This window comes from Aethalodelphis obliquidens, unplaced genomic scaffold, assembly GCF_003676395.1.
Source record: "Aethalodelphis obliquidens isolate GAN/ISIS:26980383/991018 unplaced genomic scaffold, ASM367639v1 scaffold4, whole genome shotgun sequence".
Lineage (NCBI taxonomy): Eukaryota > Metazoa > Chordata > Mammalia > Artiodactyla > Delphinidae > Aethalodelphis > Aethalodelphis obliquidens.
The window spans coordinates 59,869,781-59,892,942 of NW_020837948.1; the positions used below are offsets into that span (position 1 = coordinate 59,869,781).

The following is a 23,162-nucleotide window of genomic DNA, read 5'->3' on the forward strand; positions in this document are numbered from 1 at the left end:
GAAAAATGGGAGTAATATCCACTTCCTATGCCTTCATAGGGAGCATTGCACCCTGAAATTGTATAAGGCATGAGCCCTAGGAACTTTCATTTAGTATACCCTTCATGCATAGCTCAGCTGAAATATATTTTCCCACTCAAGGGTGTTTTTGCTACCATGAAGCCTTCAAATCCTTAACTCCTTTTTGATACTGACACAATAGATGGGGGGAGAGAGGGGACGAAGCTGCTTACCTATTTTACAAACTAAACCATGTTACCTTTTCTTTAGTTGGGAGCACACACACCTAAAGTGAGAGGTCTCCGAGTCTGCAGTGGGGAACATACTTACCCGTTCAGAGGTCTTAGTTGGAAGTATATTATTCCTACAATGTATGCCTGAAATATTTTTCTTATTAATTGAAGATTTTAACACAGATATTCATAAGTGAATTTATCGTGTTCTTTTGTGGGGGAGAGGAGTGTATCAATCAGGATAGGCTGGGTTATGCTGTGATAACAAGCAATCCCCAAATCTCAGTAGCTTAGAGTATCACAGGTTTAATTCTTACTCATGTATCTACTGTGTCTCTCCTCCACGTCGTCTTCCCTCTGGGATGAGGTAGATAAAGCAGTTGATCTGGCACGATGCTGGTCTTCATTGCAAGAGAAGAGATATCTAGTGAACCATGAACTGGATTTGAAAGCTTCTGCTTATAAGTGGCTTGATGTCACTTCTGCCCTTATTTTATAGGCCAAGGCAAGTTGCATTTGCATGACCACACCTGACTTCCACAGGGTGGGGATATGTCATCCTACCACAGGAGGCCCTCAAGTCCTAGAGGCAAGGCAGATGCCTGTGGTCCTAAGAACTGCAACCTGTCCCCCAGGAGGGGCAGCAATACTTTGAACAATAGTACAACCTACCAAAAAGAGGTTTGTCAGGTCTATGTTTGTGTTGTGCTGGCTTCAGAAAATGGCGTTGGAAGTTTTCTTCTCTAAGTTTTAGATCAGTTTAAATACATTAGAATTTTCTGCTCCTTGAAATCTTGAAAGAATTTACTAATACATTTGAGTCCAGAGCTCCTCAGATTACCTTCTCAATTACTTCCCTATTCAGTGTTGCTTTAATCTCCAGTCTCTTTGGGACCTATTTTGTTCATTTATATTTTCAAGAAAAGCACCCATGTAATCCAGCTTTTAAAATATATTTGAATAAAGTTTTGTCAAATACTCTTCTAAGTTGTTTAAATTTCAGCATCTGTGGTTACTTCTTGTTTTTTGTTTCTTTTTACTTTTTAAAGTGGCTTATTCTTTTTTCCAGCTTTATTGAGGTAAAATTGACAAATATGAGTGTACATGTTTAAGGTCTACAGTGTGATGATTTGATGTACAGTGATTACTAAAACCAAGCTAATTAACATACCCATGATCTCACATAGTTACATTGTTTCTCATTGTGTTTAATTTGTATTAACTTCACACACTTTAGAAATACATATTTGCAAAAACAGTTAATTTTGATACAGTACCAACTCCAGAGTTATTGTAAAGATTAAATAAATTAGTATATGTACATTGGTGAGAACAGTGACTTAGTAAGTATATTATTAGTATCAACCATTATTATTATTCTTGTCCATAATTTTCCAGTTTTGATTACCCTTATACTTATTGTTAAAGCAGAATTATACAAGGTCCCCTTTAAAAGTTGACCAGAGAGTTTCCTACCATTAATAATGCACTGACTTGCACTATCTTAAATAACTTGTAATGCACTCACAAGATAAGTAAATAAAACCACTAGGTTACGTGTAGGTTTATGGGTAATAATGTCATGGTAGAAAATCATGTATATGAGCTCATAATATTCTCCTAGAAATTACAGAATAAGGAAGTTCATATATGCTACTATCAACAAATTTCACTGCAACTGGCTGTTTCATTTTCTCAATTCTTTATCACTTAGATAATTTCCCATTGAAAGATAAGAATGAGTTAGGCACGTAGACCTCAAAGTCTTTTATTCTAAGGGGACAACAGTAAAAGAAAAAATCTGACTACTGCTTCCCACTTGTTTCCTATGAGGAAACTGCTTTTGACTTGAGTTGTTTTGGTTTTTTTTTAAATTGGTAACACTTTGTCAAGCCTCTATCTGTTAGTGCACCTGAAACTAATATAATGTCAATTATATCTCAGTTAAGAAAAAACTTTGAAAAAAATCTTATATGAGAGGAACTTCCCTGGTGGCACAGTAGTTAAGAATCCGCCTGCCAATATCGGGGACACGGGTTCGAGCCCTGGTCTGGGAAGATCCCACGTGCCTTGGAGCAACTAAGCCTGTGTGCCACAACTACTGAGCCTGCGCTCTAGAGCCCATGAGCCACGCTACTGAGCCTGCGTGCCACAACTACTGAAGCCTGTGGACTCTAGAGCCCATGCTCCACAACAAGAGAAGCCACCACAATGAGAAGCCCACATACCGCAATGAAGAGTAAGCCCTGCTCGACACAACTAGAGAAAGTCTGCACGCAGCAATGAAGACCCAATGCAACCAAAAATAAATAAAAAAATTTTTAAAAATCTTATGAGTTCAGTGTTTTATAGTAATGTTTATAGAAAAATTGCCAACCCTCATTAGATTAACACAGTTCATATTTTCAACCTTTTGGTCAATACAGCCATCACAGTCACAGCTAATATAGTTAGTTTTAATAAAGGAAAGTTTGCATTAATATATGTTTAAAGACATAATTCTGCTTAAAATTTCTACTATAACACTAATCCAATGGGAACTCACATCTTGTTTTCATGAATAAGGGGTTACTGTCTTATTTGTACCTAATGCAAATCATACCATTTACTTTCAAAATGTTTGTAAGCAGTCTCTCTCAAATCAGTTACACCCCTTATTTAATAGTGTATGCAATTAATTTATTTTAAAAACATCCTTTATACTAGTATAATAGAAAACTTCAACCCAACCCTTAAATGATCCAAATGATGTTAATCATCAGAAAAGCTAAGAAAAAGTTCCCAAATAGTGCAGGGCAAGTAGATTTTCCATAGTCAGAAACATGTGAAAAACACAGGAAAGCAGGTAAGACACTTTCGTATTTGTATTTATCCTCACAACAATCCTGCAAGGGAAGTGATATTAGCCCCATTTAACAGATATGGAAGCTAAGGCCCAGGGCAGCTGGGACTTACCCAAGAACACATAGCTCATGTTCTTTCCATTATTCTACAATGTTGAAAAGTTTAATCTTTAATTCAAAATGGTTGTTGGTTAGATTTTATTTCCGTATTTCTGGCTAGCATCTAATAATAATTATCAATGACTTTTGAACCCACTGTGTCAACATTACAATAACCAAATACCTTGGTTGTTTTGTGAGAGAACTCACCTTATGACTCAGCAACACCAAACTGATTCAGAGAAAGGGCTGTGGAAAAAGTGGGTTTCTCATGGTTTTTGAAGTAATACTGCCACCTCGTGGACTAATGGTGAGCTACAGTCCACTTTAAGTCCATGGCATTAACCTCATGTGGGGCTTAGTGCTGCCGGTAATGCTACTTCCTTTTTCTAGTCCATCCATTCCCCCAACAATAGTGAACAACAGAAATATTCTAGGTTACTTTTACAGGTATCAACTCAATTCTCACAAGCACTTTTTGTGATTTTGTTTGTCTGATTAACAGATGAAGAAAATGAAATACAAAATGGTAAAATAACTTGACTACAGGCACACAGCTAGTGAGTGGCTGAGCCAAGATTCAAACCCAGGCAGAGGGCTGCAGAGTATGAGCCCTTGACCTCCCTGGAAGTACTCATTTTCTGTTCTCTCCTCAAACTTTCTAACCTCTGAACTCCTCCTTCTCCAACCTGTTTCTGTTGGTGGTTTTTTCCCCATAAAGGAACTTAGTAAAGAACTTCCACAAACCCCCAGCACCACAGCTATACACCTAATTACATCTGTGCCGTTATCTTCTGCCTTCCCTCTTGAACTATGCCCAAACTATTCATTTGCTGTCGAAGCCGACCATTCCATTTGGGCGCGCAGTCCCATGCCCCCTTCCAAGCACACCGCTCCAGCAATTGGTCCCCTCTCTCTACTCTAATCATCAGTTTCCCTCTCTCTCTAGAGGGATTATCCCCACCAGCATACAGTCTGTCATTTCATTCAAAACACTACTATATTTTAATAATCATTTTAAATGGGGCTTTTAATTAATGTTTGATAGTTGATTTAAGTTGAACAGACTAAATTTCTTTAAACAATCCCATTTACAACCCAAAGTCCTTTAAACAGTTTAATAGCATTTACACTTTTAAGATATTTTCTTGTAAATAGCACTTCAAATGCTTGACCCAACAAGCAAAACCTTCCCAAGTACTTAACTCTTATAAATATAATAAATTAAATGTACAGTGACTAAGTTCTCTAACATATTTCAGTATTTCTGCAGGCTTTCTAAGATCTTAAAATACATTTCAACTAAAATTTACAAGTCTAAAAATCTGTTAGGCATTTTAAGTTGGAAATGAAGGCCAGTGTTACATACTGTAATATGCCAGGTATGTTCCAATACTACTTCAAATAGCAAATACTACAGTTTGTCCCAATGACTATAAAAAACTATTCCTGAACTTAACACTGAAGTATTGATGGCTATGGGAATTGTTTCCTAATCTTTTTGAAAATTTGTAATCGTTACATATTTCATCTAAAAACGGCAGCACTCTGTGAAGTTTTGTCAAAGGGAATGAGTGGTTTGGGCCCCAGCAGGCAGGCCAGTTCAGGGTGCTGGCATGAGGGACTCAAGCTTGGGGGAATTCAAGGGTGAATTAACTACTGTAGTAAATTCAATGATAAATGAGAATACCAACTTTGGATGGTTGCGGTGAGAATCAAGTAAAATAATGTACGGGAAAACCCTTATCACATGTGAGTTCATGGCAGTTTTTTGGTAGAATTTTAACCTTTCATTCTTACTATTGATAGTATCCAATCTATCAGCATATTTATGAAGTTACATTTTTTAAAAAGCTTTAAATTTATTTAAAAAAATTAACCCTTCTTAACATGAAGACACAGTTTCTAACCTTGACTAATCTCATAATTACTCAGGGAAGCAAACTCCTGGTTTCTTACAAGCCACTGGGCTTCATGATTACTTAAATCAATTGATGAGGGGGAAACCAGACCCTCTGTTTGAGCATATGTCCTCATCAGAACACAGGAATATTTTTTTCTGCTTTAAAAAAATGTATCTGAGGGCTTCCCTGGTGGCGCAGTGGTCGAGAGTCAGCCTGCCGATGCAGCGGACACGGGTTCGTGCCCCAGTCCGGGAGGATCCCACATGCCGCTGAGCGGCTGGTCCCGTGAGCCATGGCCGCTGAGCCTGCGCGTCCGGAGCCTGTGCTCCGCAACAGCAGAGGCCACAACAGTGAGAGGCCCGTGTACCGAAAAAAAAAAAAAATATATATATATATATATATATATATATATATGAATTCACAGAACTGAAATTTTAAGAGGAGACTGCAATTACAAAATCTTCCTTTAAGAATTCTTCTGGCCTGACATTTCCTTACAGATAATTAACTACTTAAGGAACTGGGGGAAGGTGGAAAAGGTAGCAAGTGTAAAATCAGTGTGCTAGGAATCAGTAACCAGTGACTATCCATCAGGAATTGAAACATCTCAGAAAGCCAAGAAGAAAATATGAATTTCTTTATAAAAAAATGTGAATTACATTGAACTTTTTTTTAAAAACACAAGTATTTTCCAAAACAAGCTACTCTGGCTTGGGGTTCTGAAACACAAAATGATGTTAAGAATAGAGGGAAAAAAAAAAAACCTAAACACAGATCAAATGGTTTTCAGAGGTAGGTAGCTTCAAAATAAGCTCCAAATATATCAATATGTATAAAAAACGCTGAAAGGCTATTAATCACGAGACATGGCAGATTTTATCATTCTGCTGACCTGAAGCAAGTTGAAAAGCTGGTAGAAAGGCTGCATATTTGGGGAAGAGGAAAAACATGGTCTGTAAGGCCTACCTGCAGACCTTGCTCTGAGAAGCACAGTCAAGATTACAGAAAGAAAAAGAACCATGGGCTGCTGAGCACAATTTTTAGTATTCAAATCTGCCTCATCACACTCTCTGAATACAGGTCAAACTAGGGTCAATCATTCAGAGTTGGCCACTAATTTGCCACACTTGGAACAGATACAGCCCAATTACCAGCTAGGTGGAACACGTGGCCTGGGATAAGGGATGGCATCAAGGAGAGGGAGGCAAACTCGGCTGGGGCTTGGGAATCCCAAGTGCCCCGATTAGAGTGAAGAAAGAATTTATTTGTTGTTGCCATTTGTTTTGTTGTTGTTGTTTTTCCAGGATAGAAGGGAAAAGTAAAGCCCTGTTCCTTTGGCAGTATTCCTAGTTGAAACCCTCTCCAGAGTTCTGAATGCCTACTCAAATGCTGAAACAGAACTCTGCTGTAGTAAAATTAATGTCGGGCTTCCCTGGTGGCGCAGTGGTTGAGAGTCCGCCTGCCAATGCAGGGGACACGGGTTCGTGCCCCAGTCTGGGAAGATCCCACATGCCGCGGAGAGGCTGGGCCCGTGAGCCATGGCCGCTAAGCCTGCATGTCTGGAGCCTGTGCTCTGCAACGGGAGAGGCCACAACAGTGAGAGGCCCGCATACCAAAGAAAAAAAAAAAAAATTAATGTCAATTTGTCCAAGATGGACATACACTATGACCAAAACATCTTCCAGCTAAAGATGCCAGGAGATAATTCAAAATAGCACATGGAAAACCATGATTAAAAACAGGTTCTTATTTTCCAAGCACAGTTATTCCAGTCTCTTCCAAAAAATTGCTTCTGTAAATAGTTTTTTTTAATGTATCAAACAGAGTCTCCTCCCAGTAGTCAACCGCATCAAATCTATTCCAAGTTAGGAGTTCTTATGTGTCCTGTTAAGCACACACTATGATTCAATCTTCTTGTTCTCTAGAAATCCATCAGATGTATTATGCTGCAACAAAGAAGTGCTTTCTTTCCTTGTCATGGTAGCAAAAAGCATATCCATCATCCCCAAGGTTTCTAGTAGTTCTCTTTGGTAATCAATCTCTTTTTCTACAAGTCCTTGAAGTAACAAAAACTTTTTATCAACTACAGGTGACTGACCAATCACAGGTAGATATATATCTAGAAAGAGAGAGAGGAAACACATTTACTAGAAACATCTTTCTAAACAATACATGAACAACAATATTTAGAAAAAGTACAAAAATATTAAATATAAGACATTGAAAAATCTGTACTTATTTTACAACTTATGTTTTACATAAAGTAAACAATCCATCTGAAAAACGTATTTCAAAAAGAAATAATTAAAGAAAGTACAGTGTTAAGGTTCTGACTTATTTTCATTTTCCCATTAAAAATTAGTCGTGGGGGCTTCCCTGGTGGCGCAGTGGTTGAGAGTCCACCTGCCGATGCAGGGGACACGGGTTCGTGCCCCGGTCCGGGAAGATCCCACATGCCATGGAGTGGCTGGACCCGTGAGCCATGGCCGCTGAGCCTGCGTGTCCGGAGCCTGTGCTCCGCAACGGCAGAGGCCACAACAGTGAGAGGGCTGCTTTTTATTATATTTTTCAGCACTAGAGATTTTTTTCTGTTCTTGAAAATACAGTTTGTTCTCTTTGAAAAAAAAAAAAATTAGTCATGGTCATTGGAGGTATTTAAGGAAAAAACTTTTTTAAATTATAATAACCCTGGTGCCAGCAACTGAAAGCCAATCCATTATAAACATTTTACTCCCACTTTAAAATGCACTGATTTACTACTATTGTTTGTTTTCTCCATGAAGTCTTCACTGGAGAACTGATAAAGACAAGGTATATCAATCTATTTGATTTCATTATTTGACATCTCTACTTCTGCAAGTATGCTACAATTTTTCAGGTTTTAACAGCTACTTACCAATAATTATTTCAGCAGCATTAATCAAAACAGGGGCAAATCTTGGCTGGGACAGATTCCTACAAAGCAAAAATTCTGTTTACTGAAACCTGGAAACTTAAAGAAAAAAAATCTTTAAAATAGATTTACTAAACTGTTCTGTCAGTTCTTTACAAAGCTCAAACTAAAAGTAAATTTGGAGATAAAATTTCAGATGCGAAATACATGCGCTTCATAGACATAAAACATACCTTATCAAAAAATTAAGAACACGACTGATTTCCTTTTCATCTCGACCTGCAAGGGCATTTGCAAGGACTCCTCTTCGGTTTAGCTCCTTTATGATGGAAACTGTAATCTCAGGCGTCTTTATTGCACAACTGGGCTAGAAAATTTTTCAGAGTCAACATGAGCAGACAAGACAGTACAAGAAAAAAATCATAGTCTTGGAACTCACTAACAATTACCAAATTTAAACAGGTTTTTTTCTTCCCAGTTTTGAGTCATGGTAATGACAAGGCAAGAAACAAAATGATTCTTTTAAAAATAAGCTCCTTGTAGATACGTCAATTGTAACAAATGCACCACTCTGGTGGGGATGTTGATAAGGGGGGAGGCTATGCATGTGTGGGGCAGGTAGTATATGGGAAATCTCTGTACCTTCCCCTCAACTGTGCTGTGAACCTAGAACTGCTCTAAAAAAAAGTCTTAATAAAAAATTCACACACAATCTGTAGTGAGGTGGATGGACCCAGAGTCTGTCATACAGAGTGAAGAAAGTCAGAAAGAGAAAAACAAATACCGTATGCTAACACCTATATATGGAATCTAAAAAAAGATAGTTCTGAAGAACCTAGGGGCAGGATAGGAATAAAGACGCAGACACAGAGAATGGACTTGAGGACACAGGTAGGGGGAAGGGTAAGCTGGGACAAAGTGAGAGAGTGGCATGGACATATATACACTACCAAATGTAAAACAGATAGCTAGTGGGAAGCAACCGCATAGCATAGGGAGATCAGCTCGGTGCTTTGTGACCACCTAGAGGGGTGGGATAGGGAGGGTGGGAGGGAGGGAGACACAAGAGGAAAGAGATACGGGGATATATGTATATGTATAGCTGATTCACTTTGTTATAAAGCAGAAACTAACACACCATTGTAAAGCAATTATACTCCAATAAAGATGTTAAAAAAATAAATTAATAAAATAAAATTGATCACCATCCAGCCCTTATTAAAACTCAGTTGACACAACTGGTATTTGAGAGAAGAAATCTATGGACCAAGTTAACCATCATTGCTCTAAATTGGTTTTTAGCTATATTCTATTATAAGTGAATTCTTACTTGAATTGTATTTGGTTACCTATTTGTTGAAATGACACTACAGAAGTTGCGGGTATTTATTATTATGTCTTTGGCTTTTACAGAGGGTTAATACATAATCCTATGCTTGAGAATATTTCTGCATCTTCTAACGACATAAAGACTATCACATGATTCCTATATTTTTCTTCGTGTTCCAACTAAAAACAACTCATGATAAATTTCTCTGTACTATAGTGTGAAAAAAAACGTGTATTTTTTCTAAAATATAGATATATATGTTTCATTTATCTGATAATAGCAATTATGAAATTCAATCCATTATCCTTTTTACCTTGCTTCTAGGAAACTGGAATATACATTTATATTCAACTCTAGTATATATTCATAGCCTAAGTTTCTGCATCTTTCTATATATGGGTATTCATATTCAATATGATTTTAGCAACCTATTTATATGTGTGTGTCACAAATTACATCCACTTTTTTGAAGTAGAAAGAATATAAATAAAATTAAAAAAAAATACACACACACACACACACACACATTCCTCATTCACCTCAAGGACTCTGTCAAGTGCCTTAGAGATCCGGAAGTTTTTCAGATCCCTGTCATACAATTCTAGGTGTTTCTTTGATGGTCTGTTGATCAAAATGTCATCCTGCATTGAAAAGTAAATTTACAGAGAAAAATCAAATATCCTTTTAGAGCTTCATTCAAAATAAACTTCTTCGTAGTGGTATTTTTTCATAGTTCTGTGGTGTCCTTGAACTGTATCATAAAAAATGGTCATATGCCCATATTGTCGATTAAATGAAAATGGAATAATCTGCCACATCACTGTGTTCTTAGTGTCCTATGACTTTAACTTACGATACATACATGATACCTCCGTTCTGGGCAAACATTACTCACTGCAATTCTCTTTACATAGCAAGCAGTGATTCAGCAGAAAGAGAAAACAAGAATCAGAGAAACTGCCATCTAGTCCCAGTAAAGAAATCCTGGATCAACACAACTTCCTTATATCTCCATCTTCTCCATCTTCAGATGCCAAATGGAGATATTATTGGCTCTACGCTTTTTCAGGGTTGTTTACAAGATCAAATCAGATAGCATGGGAAAGACACTGTTCTGAGCACCACAGCATTGTTATGATTCAGGGCATTAAGAAGTACAGTTCTTACTTCCCATTACTTATTAATTTAATGTCCCCAATCTAGCAATGTGGAGATAAATGAGGTAGAGAAAAGCAAAATGAAGCTAAATGCCATGTGAACTACACTTTCCAGTAATGCGCAGGGATGAGGCTGGATACTCTAACAAATTTCACCTTTAAAACAAATTACACAAAATATATAAATACCTGTTGTTTCATATAATTTTTTCCTTTAATAAAAGTTCGATATGCAGGCCTTCTTCTCCTGGGAAGAGAATCCTTCTTTGCTTCAGATTTCCGATGTTTAACACTCAGTATTCCATTGGTCATTCCTACAACTATTGCCTCATCTTCATGCTAACAGCAATTAGAAAAATAAGTTAGTATATTCCTAACTCATAATTCATCTTACTTTTTCTTCAAAATACCATTTATAATGTGTTTGCCACTTATCCATACTTTCAACAGGAGTTCCATTCAGATATAGATACTCCAACAAAAAGTTAGAATAAAATCATTTTTTTCCTCCAAGATACTATTATATTGACAGCACTTTTAATTATACTTGGAAATTATCACTGGCAGTTTGTATAATAATACAGTTAATGACATCGTAAGAAACTTCCAAAATAATTTTTTTCCCACATCCTCTTCCTAGAAACAGAATGATGTGGTAGCATGACTTTCCACAATCTTGTCAAGAAAATATTTTATAATAACTTTTCCCCTCCCAATTTCTATATAATGTATTCAAATCTATTCCTCCTCAATGGCTCATGAAACTTGACAATGAACATTCCAGAAGGAGCAGTTAACAAAGAAAAGGAGACATCATTTCATTGTGTTGCCCCCTATTCTCCTTTTTTTTTTTGCTCAGAGAGCCAACTTGACTTTCTGGAGTATTTAACCCTTGGGGTAAATATACTGAAGAGAGATTTATCTGCTTTCCAGGTCCTGTCCTTAGTGTTAACAATGCCTACAACAGTGTAGTTAGTTTCAAGCTATGCAGTGAGTGGGACCTAAATCTGAATTCATGCCTAGTTACTGAGACAAGTTACATGTTCTAGCAATTATCTAATGGGGTGAGAAGAAAATAATACTTGTACAAATACAAAGATAAACCCTAATATTCCATTTTAGTTTCATTTAACAGGCAAGGTTAGTGAAAGCTTTAAAAAGAGCTAAAAGTACTTACTGCAAGTGCAAGACTCAAAATTGAAGCTGCATAATCAAAACTGTGGACTACTTTATAGGAACTTGTGCTATATACTTTCACCTTCCTAATGAAAAAGAAAGCTTTGTCACAAATCATCTTGGAAATGAGCATAAAAGGTAAAATTTCTATTTTTGAAACTCAATATATGAATATTAAAACTTATACAACAATGAAGAAAAACAATTAATAATATTAGTTACAAACTAATTCATCACTGGATCTCTTTTAAAAATGAACTATTTATTGTTATGCTTGCATAAAGACTTCAACCAGCCACCAGAAGGATAGACCACTGTCTCCTGAAAATGAAACTTGAAAGTAAAGAAAAAGCAACATGAATGTTCACTGGAAAGAGCAGGGTTTCTCAGCTTCATTCAGCATTATCGACATTTCGGGCAGGATAATTCTTTGAAATGGTGGCTGTTCTGTGCACCGCAAAATGTTTAGCAGCATCCTTGGCCTCTACTCACTGCATACCAACAGCACTACACCCCCAAGTTGTGACAACAACCAAAAATGTCCGCAGATAGTGCCAAATAGCCCGCTGGAGGACAAAAATCACTCTGGGTTGAGAACTACTATGAATAGAGCCAACTTACACCTAGCTTTGGAGGGACACATCTAAAAATCAAGTCCCAAATTGCCTAGTAACACCATTGCAGAGAATCTGCTATATATTTACATAGTAAGTTCCTCTGTATTAGAAATATTTTCTAGCTTTTAAAATATGTATACTTTTTAATAAACATGCTGAAAAACCAAGGCTTTCCATATCAGTGAAAAAGGGAAATATGGAAATAAAATGACCAACAATAGATAAATATAAGGAAATTCTAGAACTGGGCCATCATTCTAGCCACATGTGGCTAATGAGCACTTAAAATGTGGTCAGTGAAAAAGAAGGGAATTTTTTATTTTACTTAATTTTACTCAACTTAAATTTTAAAACTGAGGCAGTATAAAATATTTTTCTGTTAAACACAAGTATATTTTACTTTAACTGTAAAGTATTACTACTGTATTAAGGGCATGTATTCGATGCTGAACTTGCTTCTAGTCTATCATTAATAATTTTTACATTGAATACATACTGAAATAATATTTTAGAGTAAATAACTTATTAAATTAATTTTACCTAGTACCTTTTAGCTTTTAAACATGACTGGTGAAACACTTAAGATTACATATGTAGCTCACATTATATTTCTATTGTACAGCACTGTTCTAGAACATTAATTAATGAAACACTAATACCTACTGAAAATAGTAATATTTAGAAATATGTATTTCTATACATTAATGTATAGAAATTTTTACATGAAGTTTTAAATTTTAAAGAATACAAGCTAGAATATATATACACATACTCATTATAAATATTTCAAAATATACAAACATACAATGATTTTAAAAGAAAACTACAGAATAATAGAAATTATTTTAAAAGATTAACGTTCACATGGTTCAATAAAATTCCTCAAGTATATAAATCAATAAATTACCTCAAGGGAGAAAATAAGTTTGCTATATGTAAATGAAATGTCAAAACTATTTTCAGCTCAGTAGATTTTTTTTCATGGAAATCATTTGGTAGAATATTTATTCTATCACAAATACTGCAGAAATAACTCATTTCCTCAAGCAGTAAACATGTGTACATTAAGAATGATCCAAAAAGAAAATTAAAATGCTAACCTATCCAGTGAGCCAGAAAGTAACCTCTGTCCAGAGCTGCTCAGACATAAGCACGTCACAGTTTTATGATGATTTTTCAAAGACACTAGCAACTGTCCTCCTTTTAGCATGTCCCAGACTTTAACATAACGACCTCCTATAAAAAGAAATAATCATTAGTTTGATTATGAAAGGATCTGAAAAGCACTCTTCACTGGACACTCCACAGCATGGAGTGGAGGGATTCCAGAGCCAGACTGCCTGGTTTCAGTGCTGGGTCTACTATTTACTGGGTACGTGGCTGATAATAATTACAGTTCCTACCTCACAAAAACCTGTTATGATGATTAAATAATTTCATATTTGTAAAGTACACAGAACTGCCTGGCAAAATAAGAAGTATAATCAAGAAAGATTTTATTTTAACAAGATTAAAATAAAATAATTCTACAAAAGGAATTCTGTATAACCATGGAAAAGAATAACATAGATTTCATTTCCTAAAAATTCTGTGAATCCCAACAAAACTGAAAAACTCTATAACTTTTACTCTAAGAATTGGAAGCATCTTTAAAGGCAATTTAATCCAGGGGTTTAAAAAGAATTTTTTTATTATGGCGTCTTTTCTTTCAATGAAATATTAAGCAAAAGTCTAGTAGGTAAAATGGAAAACGAGGCTGGGGGGCTGGGGGTGGGAGGGGATGAAGTTCTTACTTATCCTGACTATGTAGAAGCGCCTGGAACCCAATTTGCAGTCCCTATCTCCCTACATGTAGCAGCTCATGAGAGAGATCACAGTTTGAAACCACTGATCTGGCCCAACCTCTCATTTTCAAGGTCTATATTGGTTAAAGGATTGCCCAAGGCCACACAATTAGCTACTGACACGACGGAGATTAGCATATAGGCATCCACTCTCCCTGTTCAACTTGTATGTACTTCCATTTCTCAAAATAACAGCAAGAAAAACAGGTAACTCTGACAATATTATCAACTTACTTTGAAATCAAATAGGTACTGGGGAAAAGAGTATAAAACAGGATAACTTCTATTTGGATTTTAGAATTAAGCAAAAAACAAAACAAAACAAAGCTACACACTACCTACGTATTCTTCTAATGTCAACACATTAATTTTGACTTAACAAATGGAAAAAGACAATTTACTTCTTCCATTATAATTTTTTAAATGCACCTCAGTTCCAACTTGAAAAAAAATGTATCAAGGCCCCTTTGACTCCACGTTATCTTCTCCTCCAGCACTATCAGCTATTTGCTGGGTAAGGCCACTTCAATCAAGAGTCACATAAAAAGAGATAAGCCTGATTCTAGATCTGAAAGAACCTGTGTTTTCAAAAGCTGCCGCAGATCTCTTATGTAAGAACAACAGCAGGAGTACGACCTGGATTTTTAGATTAAGTACACAATGAAGGCTCTCAAGTTCTGAGATTTCAGATCTGCCACTTACCACTTTGTCTTGGACAAATTACTTAAAACTTTTATTTATTTTCTTTTGCAAAATAGAGGGAAAACTATCTTGTAGGCTCACCTAGGGGACTGGAGGTAATACGTTTATAATAGCATAGTGCCTGGCTCATATTAGCTACTCAATAAATGAAAATTGCTTGCCTGTGCCACTTATCAACTGAGCAAAAACTGAGACATGCATTTCAAGTGCACACTGATAAATTATAAAGAGTAACTAATAAAGAAATAGCTGACTCAAGACAAACAATATTGGTGAAAGCAATTTTTAAAAGAAATACCTGCTGATACCAGAAGACCTCCAGAGGGAAAAAGCAGGACACTCTCCACTGGCTGCCCATGATCAACAGAGATAACACTCTGGTTTGTTCGTGCATCAAACATCTTCACAGTGTGATCATATGACCCTAAAATGTCAATTTTTGTACTATGTGAGTTTCACTACTCAAAATAACAAAAATTATACGTGTGTGTGTGCATAATCAAACATAAACTTTAAAGGAAGAAGAAGCATAGATGAAATTTTAAAAAGACATATGTATACTCATGAAGACACAGTACTTCCAAACCCTCTGGTACCACTGACTGTTTCTGAAGCACTAACCTACATAGAATCTTAAATGATTCCTATCTTCAGACTACTGTCACTACTGAGTCACCTGGGAATCTTTGCACAGGCACCCATTAAGACTGAACTGCACTATCTCTGTTTCTTGGCTGCTGGAGAACCTGTGAAAACCAGAGTACAGATGTTTCCAAACACATCTGAAGGATGATAAGAACAATCCCCAGGGACTTCCCTGGTGGCGCAGTGGTTAAGAATCCCCCTGCCAATGCAGGGGACACGGGTTCAACCCCTGGTCTGGGAAGATCCCACATGCCGTGGAGCAACTAAGCCCATGCACCACAACTACTGTGCCTGCACTCTAGAGCCCGCAAGCCACTACCGAGCCTGTGTGCCACAACTACTGAAGCCCACATGCCTAGTGCCTGTGCTCTGCAACAATAGAGGCCACCGCAGTGAGAAACCCGCACACCGCAACGAAGGGTAGCCCCCACTCGCCGCAACTAGAGAAAGCTGGCCCACAGCAACGAAGACACAACGCAGCCATAAAACAAAACAAAAAAAAACCTTGCCTTAAGTCTGAGCAATAAACTTAAAATAAAAAAGCTGACTTCATAAAAAAAAAAAAAATCCCCAGAAGAAAAAGAAAATAAAACAATTGGATAAACAAAGACATATTTTTTTATAAAACTTTTTAAAACTCCTCTATCCCAGGGTAAGCTGGGACGAAATAAGAGTAGCATGGACATATATACACTACCAAATGTAAAATAGATAGCTAGTGGGAAGCAGCTGCATAGCATAGGGAGATCAGCTCCGTGTTTTGTGTCCACCTAGAGGGGTGGGATAGGGAGGGTGGCAGGGAGACGCAAGAGGGAGGAGAAATGGGAATATACGAATATGTATAGCTGATTCACTTTGTTATACAGCAGAAGCTAACACACCATTATAAAGCAATTATACTCCCATAAATATGTTTAAAAAACAAAAAACAAAACTCCTCTACCTCAAAAGAGTCCCAAAGCAATATTAAAGTATATCAATAAAATTACCAACTTCAGGAGGGAAGAAAAAGATTTCACCAACCTGTTACAAAGAGATCTGGGTTCAGTTTGCTAGCACATCCACACCTCACATAATCAGAATGTTCTTTGAATGTCAGAATTTCTTTGGAGTTTGGAATATCCCATAATTTAACTGTATAATCATCAGCCCCAGAGACCACATGATATTTGTCAGCTGTAAAATCTACTGTATGAACTGCTCTGAAAGATCAAGGATCAGTATATTAAAAAGCAAGGAAAAATTATTTCTGGCACCTTCTGACATCAAACACCCTTCTTCCCAAAATAACGAAAAAAAAGCAGCTCAGTTTCAGTAATTGTAGGGAGAAATCATGAGAGAATAAGAAAATCTTTAAAACAGGTATTTGTCCCCAAGCCAATTTAAAATTTATATACCCCTAGTACTATGAAGTTAATAAGAATATTAAACAGTAGCCTTAAAATTATATTTTCTAATAAGTTAACATTTCTACTTAGCACATCAACAGAAAGTAAATGTTCTAAATGTTGGCACAAAGGTACTTTAATCTGAAAAATTTCAAAATGGGTAGTTCTTAAAAAATTCTAAGGACACTTGTCACTAAGTAGGATCATATTAAGTGAACTTGTTATATTTAAAATGTTTCACTGATGGACTAAGACTATCCTGATAATATAAAAAACACTTTTGAGATTTAAAATCAACAGCAAATTTCAGTGACGACATTGGTAATCCTGAAAGATATAAAACTGTCCCTAGCCATTTAATTTATAAAGGGGCAAAACACCAAATCCAAGTAGAAAAAAATCCAACTTGATTTCAAAATAACAACCTCTAATATAGTCCAAGCCTTTAGAGTTCTCATTAATAGTTGTGAGGTTGCCTTTAGATCAGCAGTTTATAACCTCAACGGCATCACAGAACTCACTGAGAAGTTAACGAAAGCTACAGGACATCTTCATAGATAACCACACATTTCCTGAAATGTCACATACAATTCTAGGAAATTCATGAGCCCCATCAAACTGGACCATAGGACTGAACCAAGTTAAGCACTGTCTTAGAACAACCAGAAAATAAAGTCCGTGACGGTACATAATCTTCACAGAACTCTGTTTTTTTCAAAGCCTGTAAAACCAGTAGAGCTTACAATAATACAAAACAAAAACATAAAAACCAACTATCTGTAACTGTATGGTGACAGATGTTAACTCAATTTATCGTGATCGTTTCACAATATATACATATAGTGAATCATTATGCTGTACCCCTGAAACTAATATAACATATGTTAATTATAGCTCAATAAAAAAAAATTAAAACAACTGTCTCTTACTTAGTATGGCCTTCAAACTGCCTGAGGGGAGCCCTGCCACTTATATCAAAAAGCTGAATGCCACCATCTTCACTGCCAGCCACAAGCAGTCTACCATCCTGCCGAAAAGTAGCACAGTATGCTGTGTCTTTAAATCGTGAAAAGGTTTTTATAGGTTCTTGGGAGTATCGGCCATAAATGTGAATCTACAAGAAGATAAAAAACACAGTATTAAAAAAAAAAAAACACACAGTATTTTACTAGATGGCTCAAGACCAGTAGTAAATATAAACTACATAAAAGAAAAACAAAAATTATATTTACCCTTGAAGAAGCTGTGACAGCATAATTATACGGAGGCTGTGGAGAAAAGTCTACTTTTGACACTGCACCAAACTCCTTGATCTGAACAGGGGTCTTAATGAAAAATAATAGTGTATTAACAAAGTTACAACTGGTAAGACATATTTAAGCATATAATTTCTTATTGACAATTTCTTTTTGTTCTTAGTAACTAGGTTGTATTTAATAGAGAAGTATGAAGAAAGCAAAAAAGATCCAAATCCCATCATCCAGACAATCTCTGTGGCCATTAAAGTGAATAAATATATGGTTGAAAAGCCACACCCCACTTTTTCTCTTTAGCTGTGAAGTTTTCTGTGATTATTACCAGGAAAAAGTTATGCCTAAACCAGCACATATTTAACCATGTATTTTTTAACTGGCACAAAGATCATACCACACAGGCTGTTCTGCACCTTGCCTTTTTTTCACTTATTAACACCTTAGCTAATAACTTTGCATAAGAGCAACAGCTTTATCATCCATTATAAGATTCATCATAATTTAATTTACCAGTTCACTACTAACAAACAGGTTTTTCTGAGACTTCTTTTTTTTAAAATAAATTTATTTATTTATTTTTGGCTGCGTTGGGTCTTTGTTGCTGCGTGCGGGCCTTCTCTAGTTGCGGCAAGCGGGGGCTACTCTTCGTTGCAGTGCGTGGGCTTCTCATTGCGGTGGCCTCTCTTGTTGCGGAGCATGGGCTCTAGGTGTGCGGGCTTCAGTAGTTGTGGCTCACGGGCTCTAGAGCATAGCCTCAGTAGTTGTAGCGCACGGGCTTAGCTGCTCCGCGGCATGTGGGATCTTCCCGGACCAGGGCTCGAACCCGTGTCCCCTGCATTGGCAGGCGGATTTTTAACCACTGCGCCACCAGGAAGTCCCTGAGATTTCTAATATTACAAATAACACTTCAATGAACATCTTTCTACATAAAGATAACATACTTTACACACAAATTCTGGAGAGTATATTCATTGAGTAAGTTCCAAGCTGTGGAACTTACAAGACCAAAAGGTATTTTTATCATAATAGATAATGCCAGAATTGCCCTCCAGAAAGTCTGCACCAATGTCCCTCCCTCAAGTAGCAACGATGATCAAAATTTTTCATTTGTGCCGATATAAGATGAAAAAGTATCCAAATTATTATCCAATAATTTTATTATCCAATAAATTATTATCTAAAATCCAATTATTGTTTTAATTTGCACTTCTTCAATTATGAGTGAAGCTGAAGCTCTTTTAATATATTTATTGGCCACTTAAACTTCTTTTTCTATAACCTTCCCAATCCCAATCTTTTCCCATTTTTCTGTTTAGTTGTTCAGCTTTTTTAAAAAAATCATTTGTTAGCCTTTACATATAGTCTAGAAGAATTAATTTTGCATCACTTCCTCCTTAGATTAAGAAAAATGAAAAAAAAACCCTTCCTTCATGAGATTCAAATTCTAAAATTTATTTAATTCATTTGGCATTGATTAATCATCCATTCTGTGCTAGATAACTTCTATGATTAAACTGATTAAGGAATATGGATTTTTATTTTTATATAACTCTAAGAAAAAAATATCAGATATCAAATTTTCCACCCAAACTATAAGCTGCTGATAGATTATTTTTAGTTATTAGTTCTCTATTAGCATATCCAAAGTATAAAATATGCTGAAGAAATTGACATAAATGTAAAACACCTCCCTCCCTTAATTTTGTCTATACTTACCTTATAGTTGTTCCAGTACAGTGTATCTTGGGTGATTTTTTCACCAAGTACAGGATGTGCCTGGATCGCTACAGGCTTATAACCAGCCATACTTTCATAGAATTGCACTGTTATCCAAGGGTAAATAGTTTGAAATTGGTGTTAGAAATAAAGCGACTCTGCCTCACGTCTGAAAAAGAAAACATTTTATAAACACATTATTATTCATAAACCTGTATATAGTTATGATTTTCACTCTGCATCTTTTCAGAAAGCTGTATGGTAGCTTATAGATTAGTGATCAGTAACCACTTAATTTCAATACAGAAGGGACAATCTAAAGGAAGCAGGAAGAATACAGATAGGGCTACCATAGTGTACTATCTACTCAGCTATAGGCAGAGGCTATACACAAATGTTCCCACACCTAACTGACCAATTTACAACACCTGGGAATAAATCTGGTTCGGCCACCCAGTAGCCAAAGCATTTAGAAACACACTGGCTTAGAATGTTCACTTACTGACAACAGAAAATGTTAGGGTGAAACTGCAAATACAAATGTTCCCTGAAATTAACCTAAAATGACATTTAATCTATAAGAACATAATCTAGGGACCTGACTTCCTGAAAGCCTAAAATTGCCAAGAAGGAAACAAAGCTAATATTCTAATGCAGAAGATTAAAATTAAATTTAAAAGCTTAAAATAAAAATCTAATATTCTGATGTAGAAGCTTAAAATTAAGTTAATTTTAAAATGTTTAAACAGTAAGAAAGAAAACAAGAACAAAGCAATTCTGAAATTAAATTCTAAATTAAAGTGACACAATAAAAATTAATTAAAACTTTAACTGACATGTAATTAGGCCGAAATGTCTTTCCAGAACCATTCAGTTGCAACAGAGATTCAATTATATCAGAGGAATGATTCAGTGGTGCAACTCATCTTTCCCAAAAGCCTGAAAACACCGTATCAGTAACACCAAAATAAACAGGTGTGACATATTTTAAAGGCTTTGATGAAACACGGCAATCAATGATTTTAAAAGTTTTCTGTTCACTGAAGTACCCATAATGTGTAGGACACACTGTTTTAGGCACTGGGGTGCAATGGTGAGTGAAACAGACATGGTCAGTGCCTTCATGTACTCCAATATTCCTCATTTCAGCTGGTAACTGGCATCTGGAATCAGCCTTGACTTGTCCTTCCTTCTCACTTCTAACATCCAAATAGTTAACAAGAGCTCATTTTACCTCCCAAATCTTTCTAAACTCCATCATGTCCACTCCACCTAGTTCCACTGCTCTAATTCACATCTTCTCTTCTAAAGGTCTCCCTGACTCCCTTACCTACCTTCCAAATAGCCATCAGAGTTACCTAACTACCATGCAAATCTGGCTTTTGCTACAAAGCCCAACACTGCCCAGAAAAGAAGGTGCAAGCTCCTTTACATGGCATGTAAGGCCCTCTATGATCTTGCCCTTGCTTACCTTTCCAGCTTCCCTCGTTATTCCCTTAACACACCATGCTCTTTCTTGTCTCAATGTTGTTCTTCATTTGTCCTCTCTGGCGGGAATGACCTCTTTCTACCTACCTCCTATTTATCATTTAAAGTTCAACTCAAGGATCACATCCTCCAAGAAACCTCTCACCTTCTAAGCTGGGTCAGGGGCTTGTCTTCTATAATCCTACATGACTCTGTATTTCTGTCAATGCACATAATCACACTGCATTTGTAATGACCTCTTTTTCCCATTGAATTGAACATTTCATATCTGAAAGATTAAAAACAAGTGCTCAAAGAATGTTTGTGGAAGGAAAGGAAGCACTGTGCTGGGTTATATGGGAAACAAAATTAAAGTCACAGGTGGTATCTATTGTATGAACACTGCTATAGAGCACAAGTCCACGAAGTTTTTCTGTAAAAGGACAAATAATAAATATTTTAGGCTTCACAGGCCAACAGGCAAAATGGAGGATATTACGTAGTTATTTATATAGCATGAAAGAAAAACGTCCCAATTTTTTACTAAGGAAACCGCCCCAAATAATTGTTAAGTTCAATATTTTGTTTATGAATGAAAGGAATGGGACTTTTTGGAGGAGGGGGAAAACATTTCACTTACTCTGGTTCAAAGTTAGTGTTTCCTATCATCAAATAGATTGCAAATATTCATCTATAAAAATCATTCTTGGCTCACTGAATACCCCAAAACAGACACTGGGCCAGATCTAGCCTGTGGGCCTTCGCCCCTTACTACCGCAGAGCTGACCCTTGAACAACATGGGTTTGAACCGCGTGGGTCCGCTTAGAGGCAGATTTTTTCCAATAAATACTACAGTACTACAGAATTCCCGTGTTTTTGAATGCACAAGCAGAATCCAACATGTGGAGGAACCTGGATAAAGAGGAACCGCGCATATGGAGGGCCCACTGTAAGTTATCCTTCAGGGGAAGGTTGGGGCCCATAAACCTACCCCTCCCCCGCAGTGTTCAAGGGTCAGCTGTATAGGCAAAGAAGTACATAACTCTGCCTTGAAAGAAATCGTTTAAAGCTTTAGAAGGAAAAAGCGAGGCACAGGAACAGTGGTTTGCCAGATTAAAGTGAGGAACAGCATTAGAGGCAGGGGAGGGTAAGCAAGACAGACAGAGCACAGGCACGGATGCAAGTGATGTGAAAATGAATAGGAAGAAAATGATCAGGGAGAGGTTAGAGGCTGAGAAACTGGGACTAAATGAAAAACAGGTACTACTACATCACAATGCAGAATACCAAATGTATGCTATAAGTAACGTACAGAACACGGAGCGCTCAGAAGCGATTTTTAACTGTAACTGGGCAGCTGCCAGAAAGATTCAAAGTGTGCAATTCAGCTGGGCCTTTAAGTTTAACATTAAAACGAATTAACCATTTAACGTGGGTGGGCACTGCAAACTGCGGGAACCTCACAAGCAAAGACAGAGATGGAAATCAGCCTAAAGTAGTGTGGCTTACTCCGGGGACTAATGACGGTGGACAGTAGGTGTGGACGTGACGTGACTGTAGAGGAGGAAAATCTAGGTCGAAACTAAATTGCGGGGATCCTGAGAGGCTGGTTAAGGAGTTTAGCTATTCCGCGGAGACTGGGAAACCCCAGAGGAGCATGCTAGATACTAAGGAAGGCCCGATGTGAGTCTGGGCCACCCGCATTGGGAGCCCCCTTCACCTACCTCCGATGGGCCCGGAGGGTCCGCCGAGACTCCCCGGCCTCAAGGAGAAGTTCTTGGACTCCGCCAGCCCCCTCCACGGACTGTGCGGTAGAACATGCGGAAGGTCACGCGGATCCTGGAAGGAGCTGCCGAAACACGCCACGAACAGAACGGCGAGACGTGTCGCACGA

At 37.0% G+C, this 23,162-nt stretch overlaps 1 protein-coding gene across 3 annotated transcripts; it reads right to left on the minus strand.

Moving 5' to 3' along the window:
- Positions 1–6,806: 6,806 nt before the first annotated feature.
- Positions 6,807–23,120, minus strand: UTP15 (UTP15 small subunit processome component). 3 transcript variants are annotated; one of them, XM_027100845.1, is made up of 14 exons: positions 22,993–23,120; positions 21,434–21,556; positions 19,801–19,969; positions 18,064–18,156; positions 17,761–17,945; positions 16,467–16,645; positions 15,097–15,222; positions 13,353–13,488; positions 11,637–11,721; positions 10,649–10,798; positions 9,842–9,943; positions 8,206–8,339; positions 7,976–8,034; positions 6,807–7,198 (listed from the first exon to the last, which is right to left on the minus strand). In XM_027100845.1, exons 3-14 carry the CDS (start codon positions 19,888–19,890, stop codon positions 6,978–6,980), a joined length of 1,560 nt encoding a protein of 519 aa, XP_026956646.1. In that variant the 5' UTR covers positions 19,891–19,969; positions 21,434–21,556; positions 22,993–23,120; the 3' UTR covers positions 6,807–6,977. The 3 variants fall into 3 exon arrangements, with proteins under 3 accessions (XP_026956646.1, XP_026956648.1, XP_026956649.1); XM_027100847.1 differs by lacking the exon at positions 21,434–21,556; XM_027100848.1 differs by lacking the exon at positions 7,976–8,034 and having other exon boundaries at positions 7,045–7,198.
- Positions 23,121–23,162: the final 42 nt, after the last annotated feature.